This window comes from Acomys minous, assembly GCF_964271855.1.
Source record: "Acomys minous genome assembly, chromosome: 6".
Taxonomy (NCBI): Eukaryota; Metazoa; Chordata; class Mammalia; order Rodentia; family Muridae; genus Acomys; species Acomys minous.
Genome location: NC_140487.1, coordinates 27,899,945 through 27,912,395, shown reverse-complemented (window position 1 = coordinate 27,912,395; position 12,451 = coordinate 27,899,945). Strand labels below are relative to the sequence as shown.

Sequence of the window (12,451 nt, the reverse complement as noted above, 5' to 3'; positions counted from 1 at the left end):
GGAGCAGAAAAGAAGGACAAGACACCCTTCAAAAATATGCCCTAGTGATCAACTCCGGCTATCAGATCCCACCTTCTGCTTTCGCCTCTTCCAATTATGTCATCGTATTATGAATTCATCAAAGTGTTTATTTATTGATTAGGTTAGAACTTCTCAAATCTGACCCCTTCCCAACAGCCCATACACCTATCCTCTAAAAGCCAAGGCCCTTATAATGAGTCTATGAGGGACAGTTCATATGCAAAGCACAAAAGCTTCTCAAAGACCTTTGGGACATTACACTCTTGGTCCTTTTCCTTACCTCAGAGAGACTGAGGGATTTCAGTCATGTTATTATTATATACCCTGCTACATAAGTGCTAGTATAGTTGTAGCATCTATTTAATCTACTTTTAAAAATGGAAATTGAAGAACAAAAATCCTGGATTTTGTTACCTATAAATCTAGAGTCTGAAAATTATAACAACAATCAAATTGAGTATGCTAGGTTAGCATTAACTTTTTAATCAGCTTGGTGGGGTGGCAGAATTTGAGGAATCTGTGAGATCCATGAGTAAATCAGGGGTTTATTTCTGGAGAAAAGTGACCATGGTTTCAGGCATTGCTCCTCCCAGATAAACCCTTCTCTTCTTCTTCCAGATAAACTACTTACTCCTTGAGTCAAGGTGGGTTTCAATTCCCACCCCAACTCCTCAGGCAAAATCAGGGGAGAAAGGAAAATACATATTACCATGCACGAGTTCAGAAATATTTTTCTGCCCACGTATTCCAGGGGTTATATTCATAGCAAACCTCTGAGATTCCATTAATGCAGTGATTAATAAAACATTACGGAGCAGGTTGCCTACAGAGAGGCCTGCACATGCTTGTTTATAGTTGACACATCACTCATCATCCATGAATGGAGAAATTTAGTAGAGCTGCAATCCTCCAGCTGCATATGAATACAACTGAGCAGGGAGCCTGTTTGTCTAGGGACCGAGATGTTTTCTAATTTATAATGAATAGACCCTGAGAAGTGTTGCTGCCTTTCCCACAATCCGATAAGCTGTCACACAGAGATAAACATTTGCATTGAATTAAGCATGTTCATCTATTTTTTTCAATGTTAATTTTTAAATTTCCTCTATCTTTCTATTTTTAAGGCTTCATTTTAAGTAATACTAAGTGTTTTTAAATTATTATGCATAGCTCTACAGAATTAATTATTATAAATTCTACTTTAATGAGAAGGTAAATAAGAAAATATTAAGACAGTATATTTAAGCATTCCTTTAATTGATTGCTAACTTGTAATTGTGTTAAACTACATTCAATATCACTTGATGATGCCAATGTCATAAGGCCTAAATAAAAATGCTTTGCATGAAATTATTAGTCAGCTTGTGATGGTACGCTGAATATCCAAATTTTCAGTTTATGTATTGTATATAGCATAAATGTGTTGTCCTTTTTTGTCAAGTACTTAATAATAATGCCGCTTCTAAAGAAACTCATAACATGCCTACTTCCTCAGTTTTTTTCAAATGATGGAGATACTTGGCCAAAACAGAAATACTTTTCTGTTACTTTTAACACATGTAAATATATATCTAGGCATCAAGAACATTATTTGATAGCCAAGATAACATTATTTAGTTTACAATTAAGTCAAAGTTCTAGGTGCCTAACTCATATATGCAGGAAGTATTCAATAAATATTTGACTCAAGTCAGTGAATCTCTGAAGCTTTAAAATAGAATGAGATATGTGTTTTCTACTTAGTATTCCCCTGATACAGAAACCTAGAAGTACCTGTAGATCCATTTGATGGTTTCATGGGAACCCAACTCAGTTACAACTTGCAAATCCAAAGAAAGCATCTTAGCTTGCTGGTATGTGCTTGGTATGTCATATCCAAAGTTCTTGGGGCCAGAATTGTTTTAGATTGTTTTCAGATTCTTGCAGAAATTTTAGAACATTTACTGATTCATAGTGAAATATCTTAATGATGTAACCCAAATTCAAACACAAAGCTCATTTGTGCTTCATATATACATTATACCTATTCCTTGAGGCAATGCTTGAGTTAATATTCCTGTGTTGGGGCTGTAGCCCATTACATGTACTCAGGAGTATACTTTTCATTTGTTCTATGTCATTCCTCAACTTACAGATATTGTAGCACTTCATATTTTCAAACTAAAGATCCTCAACCTATACATTTCCTATTTTTTAAACATGTTAGATGTAGTATTACCACTGAAGTGTGCAAAGGGGGCAGAGGGGACAGAGGGGGCAGAGCAGCTGGGTAAATAGAGGGCTAATAAGATTAAAACCATGCATTTTCCTGTTTTCAACTTTATTTGCCATACTGTGAGTTAAGTATAGTTTATTCGTAAATACAATTGTTGGGGGTGTATCTTCTGGAGTGTAGGCATCATATTATGTTCTAGATACACAAAAATCACACACACACACACACACACACACACACACACACACACACTCACACAGACACACCCTATTCAAGCAGTCATACCTGCATACGTCATCACAATTTAGAGTGATGGGATGATTTCCCTGAGGTGTTCTTTTTCTCAGGGCGCTTTCTCAACAAGCAATTATTGAGCTTCCTGCAGACTGTAAGGTCATCTTCCTTCTTTGAGGAGTCACTGTCACACTCAAAAAATGTCAGGAGTTTTAAAGATGCATGCTAAATTTCCTTGAATTTTTTATTTGAATTTATTATTCTCTCTGATTAAGCAAATAAAACTGTGATTTTATAGAGCAATTCCTGCCTCTTCATTATTAGTGAGAATAATCAGTGTCTTTTGCCTTCTAGTGATGGCACTTATACTTCAAAGAGAATTGTACACAAGATCAAAGGAACCAGAAATTGATATATAACCACAATTTAAAAGGGGGGCTCTCTGGTATCAACTTTTAAAATAAACTATTGGTTTAAGAACTTCTGGTATCCTGTTGCAGATGGCCCAGAGGGGCTCTAAGATTATCCGTAAGCAGTCCAGTGGCTAATGCCATCATCACAGAGACTCACACCAAAACAAACGAACATAACAAAACTCAGATAATTGCTTGTCTCAAGAAAACAATCTATCCTTTGCTCACGTGGTGAAAGTACCAAGAAGGTGATCTTTAAAGGGCACTGCTGCTATCATTAGAAGGATGAGATGGCAGAGATGGTGAAGGAAATGCTGGACGAATGCCCATTTTGAATTTGAATCTGTTTTTTTTTCTTGATACTTTAAAATCCTAAAAGCTGTATCATATCATTCATTCCCAATGAACACATAAGGAAAAAAAAAATCTAGATAACAGCAATGGCAAATATTTCTTGAACAAGTTGCAACAGAATTTTGGGAATTTGACTGAGGGAAGGGAAATAAAAAAACAAAAACAAAAAAGCAATAAAATAAACCAACCAAACAAACAAAAAAATACTTGGTGTTCCTGATTTTTCTGCAGTGTCTATTGAGTCTTAATATAATAAGGATTTAGAGGGGGGAAAATACTAGTATTTTCAGGGAAGTAACAATGTGAGCAGAAGCGAGAGATAGTGACACATATCTCTCTATGCCCCTAAAATACACACAGTTGGATGTTTCTGGAGCCAAAGATTTAAAAGCAAGAGTGGGCCAAAGTTGCCAGCTACGGTAAGCTGTAAGACTAGAACACTCAATAGGGACCAGAAGTGACATGAGAATGGAAAGATGCTTACAAGTCTTAACAGGTAGATGAATAATCAAAATTTCAATAAAGACCAACTGAAGTAAGTGCCAGAGATGGTTTGTTCAATTCAGAAATGCATCAAAGGTATCACTGAGAAACATCTATAAAGTTATTGTTGCCTTTTTATCACTTTTGTTCATATAACTTTTATCTCTTCAGGAATTCGGTGACGGGTTCTTTTAGCCCAATCCTCACGTGTCTGAAGGGCAGCCAAACATCTCACCTGGAAATGAGAGAAGAATAGCAACAGCATTGGCTCCACCCAGTGATGTCTCCAAGAGGTTCAGAAACAGGATTCATGAAGATGTTGACGAGACTCCAAGTTCTTATGTTAACTTTGTTTTCAGAGGGATTTTTACTCTCTTCAGGGGATCACAACTTTATGAGGAAGGAAATAAAAATAGAAGGTGACCTTGTTTTAGGGGGCTTATTTCCTATTAATGAAAAAGGCACTGGAACAGAAGAGTGTGGGCGAATCAATGAAGACCGAGGTATCCAACGTCTGGAGGCCATGTTGTTTGCTATTGATGAAATCAACAAAGACAATTACTTGCTACCGGGAGTAAAGTTGGGTGTTCACATTTTGGATACATGTTCAAGGGATACCTATGCATTAGAGCAATCACTGGAATTTGTCAGGGCATCTTTGACGAAAGTGGATGAAGCTGAATATATGTGTCCTGACGGATCTTATGCTATTCAAGAAAACATCCCACTGCTCATTGCAGGAGTCATTGGTGGCTCATACAGCAGTGTTTCCATACAGGTAAGATGGGTGAATGTTACTTCAAACAGATTTATCACTTTCTTTTTATGTCACAGAAGAACAGTATTAGATGTTGCTAATAATTTCATCAATGGATGATATTAACAATTTAGTATTTAGTTTCCATGGGTATTTAATAATAGTTTTAATATAAAACATTCTACCACTGAAAATTACTTTGAAGTATATTGGATAGCTTACAGCAACAAAAGAAAATGACCCCAAGTTTAGTGTTTCAACACAATTATTGATTAATGTACAATATGAAGAACATTTGAGTAAAGGCTCAGCTGAGTAAAGGATGCTGTGTGTGGTACTGCCTAAGCTGTCTCCTTTCTTCTCCCTGTAAGCACTGCAATGACCTCTAGATTCTAGAATGATACCAAGGATGCAACAGGATGCAAGTACAACTTCTTAAGCTCCTTTCAAACTTTTGTGCTATATCATATCTGCTACTGTCCCATCAGCAGAAGCAACTCACAGGACTCAAGTCAAGGACTGAAGGGGAAAATGCCCTGCCCACAGTGCAAGTGGTGCAAAGTTACATAATATGGTCTTTACAAACTGAGTCGTATTTGGAGCCATTCATGCTGTCGATCGCAGGAACGTGCAGTATCTCTGAACTCTATTTTTCACACTAATTGTTCAGAGATTTTAGAAATTACAATTTCTCAGTGAAAGTACATTCAGAGAAGCCAAATAATTACCATAAATCAAGAGAGAGAGAGAGAAAGAGAGACAGGGAGAAGGAAGGATGGAGAGAGAGAGAGTGAGAGAGAGAGAGAGAGAGAGAGAGAGAGAGAGAGAGAGATATTTCAGAACAGCAATTAGATAATAAGATGATAACAGCTTTCATAACTTCATTAGAGAAAGAAGACACATCTCACTCACAAAGTCATGGAACTTTAGAGCTAGGAAAGGGCCAAGAAGTCATCCATCTCAATTTCCTCATTTCCTAATTCCTCCGAAAGATTGGCTTCACAAAAATTCCCATCAGTAGGCAGAATGAGAGCTAGACCTCAGATCGATCTTTTGTGCTCTCTCAGCTACCCCTATATGCTACTTGATGTTCAATATTTTTTCTAGTGAAAGCACTAATGTCACAGTAATAGAAGTTCATGATTCCAAGAGGCACATACTCTGCCTCCTACTAAATTACTATAATCAAAACCTAAGCACTGAAGGAAGTGATATGATATCTTCTTTATATGTCACAATCCTACTTAAAGAGACGCCATTTGCATTGGCATAGCCTTATTTTTATATTCCAGATTTGTGGCACTTAAAATTCTGTGTATAATTCTGCCCTGTTCTAAATGAGCTATTTCAAATTTCTTTCCTTCTTCAGAGCACATAGTCATATTATGAGTAATTAGGATAATTGGTTTTTCATAAACACCCTTTAACTTTATTAGAAGGGTAGAGACTATTGCACATCCCAGGGCAGATCGTGTAAATTTTGCCATTACTTTTATACTTGAGTCAGAAGAGGTGAAATTTTCTGTTTGAAAAGGAGAAATTGTAAGGTCTCTATCTGACACACTTCAATAACAATTTACCAGCAAGGTGTCAAACATTTTCCAAGTGTTCATATCCAGTATAACTCCCAATAAAGGGGTTACATATATGCTGTTTGAGACATTTCTTTTTCCCCTCTTACTCTACTTGTCCATAGTCATTTCTCATAACTGTGCAACAAGCTACCTTACTCGCTTAATACTATGTGCTCTTCAGAAGAAGTGTGTCTAGTTTAAAAGGAAGAAAAAAGTGTATTTGCATGGGAAATCCTCTATGTGTTATCGAGAGGAGCTGTGTCTTTCACATCTAAGCACATGATTTGTCATTGCATTCACTGGCTGTGGGCTCTGTGAATGGGGTGCAAAAGGTAAGAAAGGAGGAAGGCTGACAGAGTGGAAGCTGTACCAGGAAATAAGTAATCAGCCACATATAAACAATATGAATGACACACAGCATCTGCAGAGGTATGACAAATGTTCATGTACAAGGAGACAACGACCTCACCAAAGAATAAGGGAATGCTATCAAAAGGAAAGGACCGAGCACTGGGCTCCATCCTTTCTAGGAGTTTAAAGCATTCCCGGACATTAATAAGAAAACACTTCTGGAGACGTAGCTTCCTGAGTGACTCTCCTGTGTTTCCATCTCTGTTCCCAGGACTACTGTGGTTATAAATCCTGGTGTTTGGTAAGTGTGGTAACAGCAGGAATCTGGCAGTTTTGCTCTAGATCTTTATAAACTTAGACTTCCTGAATATGCCCTGAAAGCTTGAGCTGAAAAAGATGAAGCTAAGTAGAAATAAATGAGCACAAATTTATCACGTTTTAAATGCCTACCATGTCATAGCATCCAGGCACAGACCAGAGTCCAGAGTTTCCTGCTGAAAAGCAGGCTACCGAGAGAGGATCACAGTGGGTGATATTTGACATGTCCCTTCTGTAGCTGCATCTGTTTAGATATTGGAATGCTACTGTACCAGTGACTTTTGCATCATTGTGACAGAAGTACCTGACAGAGACAACTTATAAGAGAAGAGTTTCATTTTAGATTCACTGTTTCAGAGGGTCTCCGTCTTTCTTGGTGAGGACTGCCTAACAATTTCCTGCCTCTGGGGACATGTGACACAGACTTCTCAACATGGTAGACTAGGAAGCAGAAAGAGTTAGACAAGATTGGGGGCGATGAGGGGCGTGGCTTCTGCCAGTTAAGCCCCACCTCCCGGAAGTTCCACAGCCTCCTGAAACACCACCATCTGGGGAACAAGCTTTCAGAAGATCAACTGGTCGAGGATATTTCCAATTCAGACCTGTACCAGCCCTCCATTTCCCTGGATGGCTTTATTTTCCATATTGCTTCAGAAGGTATTTTTGTCTACAGCTTCATCTTCCCACTAAAGGAGGGGAATTCTCCCAAAGGCAGCAGAGGAGGCACCTCTTGCCATGTTAGCTCATATTGTTAGGTAGTGTTAGTGAAAACTACATGGAATGCGAGACTCTTAATGACTTGCTGGGTTAAGCTGTATCACCATCGATGAAGACCTGGATCATTATTCTCCCAATATGCTCATTAAGGACGACAAACCACTCTGTGGTAGTCCCTTTAGAAAGCAGCCAAATTGATTTCTTAATTCGGTCGTCAATGAGCGCAACATCCAAATACTTCTACATGAGCAAATATACTTGGGGGATCTATCCACACCCTCCAGTGAGCAGGTCTCTTTTCAAAGCATTTTAAAGATTGCCCTGGTGTCCTCTATAAGCCTACAAGCCTCTCACTTTAGGGAATATAGTGTTTCAAGAAGAGATTCAGGTCGATTGCCTTCACCCAGGCAATTGCCTTTATGGCACTTACTTAGGAGCAGTGTTTATGCTTGTGCCTTTTCAAACGAGCTGCAGTTAACGTCTAAGATGCCCAGTCAAAATGCTCTCCCTTGAAATGTTCCTAAAAGGTTAGAAAATACACGTTTTCCATGACGTTTTACCCGGAGCAGGGCACGTGGAAGATGCTTTGCCCCTGAAAGCTAAAGTAAGCTCAGAAAAACTGAGATTTGGGTTAGATAGCCTCTAAAAGTTGAGTCCATAGAAGGGGCAAAAGATTTCCTTGAAAGAATGTGTGGGACTGCTTTGTACTGACAACACAATACAAAGAGGCCAAAATTAATAACGATCAGGAAAGAATGGCCGGGAACAGGAGAAAGATTTTCAGTTCTGTTTAAATAGACCAGCTGTTTTACCGCCCCCTTGGCAAGATGCTTTCTTATACAATAGTGAGTTGTATCTACACAGACTGTTATAAACAGGATGTTGTTCTCATTTTACACCTAAACTGTAACGATCTTTGTCTATCAGCACATCTCACCAAGTCCTACTCCTTCATCCTCAGCCCTCATTTCTTCCTCATTGAGAAGCCATTCTTAAGCTCCTAATTCCTTCAGTTCTAATTCTTTAACTGATCTGTCCATTTACATTTCTATTAAGGAATCTCACATGCATTTCTCTTTGTGTTGTCAGCACTTAAAAGAAGCTCTCTGCAAATTTAGGGGGTAATTTTTTTTCAACAAATTCCAAAAATTAGTATATGATAACCTGCTACACCTCCAAGACAGAAAAAATCCCTAAATGAGTTTTGGGTTGGGGTTACAGCCATTACCCTCTATGCTAGACCATTCTACATGTTCAGGGGTAAGAACTGAGCATTTTTGCTGAAGTGGAAAACTCAGTGCCATGGAAGAGACAGCTGAGGAAGAGGATGAGTGCCCTCCTTTCCCCATTGTCTATACCGTGGCCTCAAGATGTCCTCATCTGAGAAATTCTTGCAGGCTTACACGCCATTGCTTCTCAGGCAGGCCAGACAAGTCTAAGAACACCCCATCTAGCTAATCAGAACCATGCTGGATAAGATGAAAGCTCCTGACCTAGCTCTCATCTGGCTCTGTGTGGTCTCTGCACAGAAAAGAACACATAGAGCTGGGCCTGATGGTACACACCTGTAATGCAAGTTCAAAGCCAGGCTGAACTACAGAATGATGTCAACACTAGCCTGGACAAATCAGGAGGAGGAGCCTGTAGGAAGACTGAAAATAAGTAAATAGGTTGTATATATACCTGCATGATAAAGAAGTGGCCTAGAGTGCACCAGGCCCAAAGTAATATATATATATTCAGAAGGCTGCCTAAATGTCAGGCAATGTAATACTGTACTTACTGTATATGTAGCTGACACAAGACAAACAGGAGCATGATTCTGTTCTTGGGGGAGGAAAAGGGCAGCACAAAAACGTTGTTTACTAACTTATTATTAGAAAAATTAAAATGATAGCTGTGTTTGGTGAGTTTAATGTCGCAACTATAATGTTTGTGACAGGAAACAACTAAATTGTCAGTGTGTCTCTCTAAAAAAAACATAGTGATTAAAATTCAAACTGCAGCCAGCTATGATTCATTTAACCTCTCACATCTAAGATGGAGATGTCAGCTGTACTTCACTCACGGGGTTCCTTTTTCAACCTGTTCATTTTTGCTGTTGTTTTGTTTCTTTCAACATCTCGAGTCCATTCAAGAGAAATAGTTCCAAGAGAAGCTGAGACTCCCTGAAAGAAAGCACCACGTTCGAACTCCTGTAAATGTGGGACCCTCCAGCCCTTGCCCCCCATGCCAGGAGCTCATCATTTCCTGTCACAGACTAAGCTCCAGAAACGTCTTACTCAAAGGCTGTCTCAGAGTCACTGCATCTCCCTCTCAGTCTTCCCATGCCAGAGCAACCTCGCAAAGCTGAATGGTTTAAGACCTCCTATTGCTCTTGCTTGGCTTCCCAAAAGAAAGAGCGATACTGTCCAAGGCACAGGGAGGGAGGCACCGACACTAGCAATTAAAGGTGTTTTTGCTAACATTGTTTTATTGTAGAATATTCTCACCAGAGGTAATTACCTAAGATACACTATATTTCCCTTTGCTTTGAGGCTAATTTGTTCCTTAATTAATTCCCCTTCTGTTCTATATTTATTAGGAAACTACTCTAGTGAGAGACAAGAGGCTGCCATCCAGACCACCATACACACTATGCAAATTCACAGGGAGAGAATGGCCCATGGCTGTGAACCATGCTTGTATTATAGATTTCAGTCTACAATGGACACCATGGGATGAAAAGCGAGGAATGCAGCCATTTCTAAGATACTATTAGCAAATGCTTTGTCTCTACAGATTACTAAATAAACTAGTTGAAATAAGATTCCTGACACGTTTAGCTAAACCTAGGAAATGATTGTTTTAAGGACTCAAAGTTTCCTTTTTAAATTACCATTAAGTATGTCCCTTCTCAATAAATCAATATGTACAAGGTTAGATATTTTAATATAGAAAGAGCCAACCGTTAGCAGTTTATCATGATAAAGGTCCATTGATTTAATGTAGTAGAAGTGTTTTTTTTCTAACCTATGGAAAAAATGTAGGTGAGAACTAACAGTGTTTTTCCAATTAGTGACTTGGGGGATTTAAACCTAATGTTCCCCAAACACCTGCAGTTAAGCTATGAGCAAACACCAATACTCCAGGCTGTGTATCAGTAGGAACTCAAACACTAAAATTATAATGTTGCTATTTTTGACAACACCACCTGGCATATTATGGAAATCCCTCTGTTACTGGTGACAAAGTCTTAATTCTTGCCAGTGCTTTGGCTTCATTGTATCCAACGTTGGGAATTGCAGCAAAGGAGAAAACACAATAGCAGCAATATTTCCCAAAACATTCTAAACAGAGATCAGATTTTTCTGCCAGGTGATCAGAAGGGTAAAACATTTTGAGATATTTGCCGCCAGTCCCTACAGTAGAGTAGGCCAGGTGTGCATCCCAAGGATCAGCAATAGCCTAATGCTAGGGTAGATGTCACCTGGTTCCCAGAGTGTCTCCATGGAATAGAAACTGGGCAACTAAACTCTCTCAAGGTAGAAAACGTGCATTTGAATGCATGATATACAGTTTATGGAATTTTTCTATAAAAGCCAGGCTTTGACTTTACATTTTAAACGGACATATGAATTAACCATACATCCCCTTTGTTTATCAAGTAGTTTTAAGATATATTCTTTGTACCAAACTTGAAACAACGAAACAATAAAGGTAGGTTGGTGCTATTCAGTAAGCTTCAACTATAAATGTGGGCTACTTAACACTCATCAGCAATTCATTCTACAGTAAAGAAAATCTTGGGTATCGTTTTTTTTTTAAAGATTTATTTATTTTTATTATGAATATAGTGCTCTGTTTGCATATACACCCATAGGCCAGAAGAGGGCATCAGATCACATTGTAGGTGGTTGTGAGCCACCATGTGAATTGAACTCAGGACCTCTGGAGGAGAAGTCAGTGCCCTTAACTTATGAGCCACCTCTCCAGCCTGGCTTATCCCTTCTGAGTTGCTCTTAGGAAGTTAAAAGGCTCTTCAGCTTTCCCACACTTTCCACCAGCTTTCTTAACTTATGATCTGCTTCATTCCAAGGCCATGACCAACCAGTGACACAAACTAAAGAATAGGTTTCTGAGTAATTACTATTAAGCAACTGAAATAAGTGTTAGGGAAGCTAAGGTTTTCCTTGTACACCTTGATCTTCATACTTCCACTAAGCTGTTCAGGGTGACTGAAATTACAGGCTTCTGGCCTTTGAGGACTCAGTCTCTGCCAAAACAGGCATTCTGTTCAAGTGACAGCCTTTGCTTAGTGACTTTCAAGTTGGGTGTTATCCACTGTGATATTTTGTAACTGTTTTTTTTTATATATATATATAATTTCTATACTTAAATTTTTCATTTTTATATCCTAAGTAACATAGGTAAAAATATCCATAACTGCCTATAAAACATTTAGCTACCTGACTACCGCCCCTGTGTTTTTTCCATCTTCTATTCCTATGGGGCACTAGAATTTTGGTGACTTATCTGATATGAAAAGTAATATGCACTCTCCCCAGGACTTGACTTCTCTCTCCTACCTAAAAATCCCATGTGTCCTATCTTTTCCTGGGAAACCCCCACTTCCTTTTCAAGTTTAACCTTAGATGTTATGACCTGCCAAATCTTTCCTATGTGAATTAGTTGTTTTTTGATCTGTGCCTTGTGTTTGTATGGGAAAATGTGATCCGTGCCTACTTTTCTTTATCACCTAGAAAGAGTACAAATTCTCTGAGAGCAGTGAGGATGTAGGTTTATTTTGTTTTATTTTATTTTAGAAAAAAATGTATATTTTAGAAAATCTTCAAGAAACATTCCCCCCAAATTCCATCCCTAAGGCACTAAAGGACTTCCTGACCTGTCTTTTGGTGTTATGCACCCTGGGAGTGCTTTGTAAGTGTAGGTGTTCAGCATAAACATTTAATAAAATACCACAGACTCTTTGTTACTGTATGGAATGGAAACCAGTTCATTTTCATGGTTTCTT

At 38.6% G+C, this 12,451-nt stretch overlaps 1 protein-coding gene across 2 annotated transcripts in view; it reads left to right on the top strand.

Moving 5' to 3' along the window:
- GRM3 (glutamate metabotropic receptor 3) overlaps nt 1-12,451 on the top strand; it is a 213,888-nt gene that overhangs the window by 120,133 nt on the left and 81,304 nt on the right. For both annotated transcript variants that reach the window (XM_084784384.1, XM_084784383.1), the window contains one exon: nt 3,892-4,498. In XM_084784384.1, coding sequence (XP_084640510.1) covers nt 4,001-4,498 — 498 coding nt within the window. In that variant the 5' untranslated portion in view covers nt 3,892-4,000. The remainder of the gene's footprint in view (nt 1-3,891; nt 4,499-12,451) is intronic.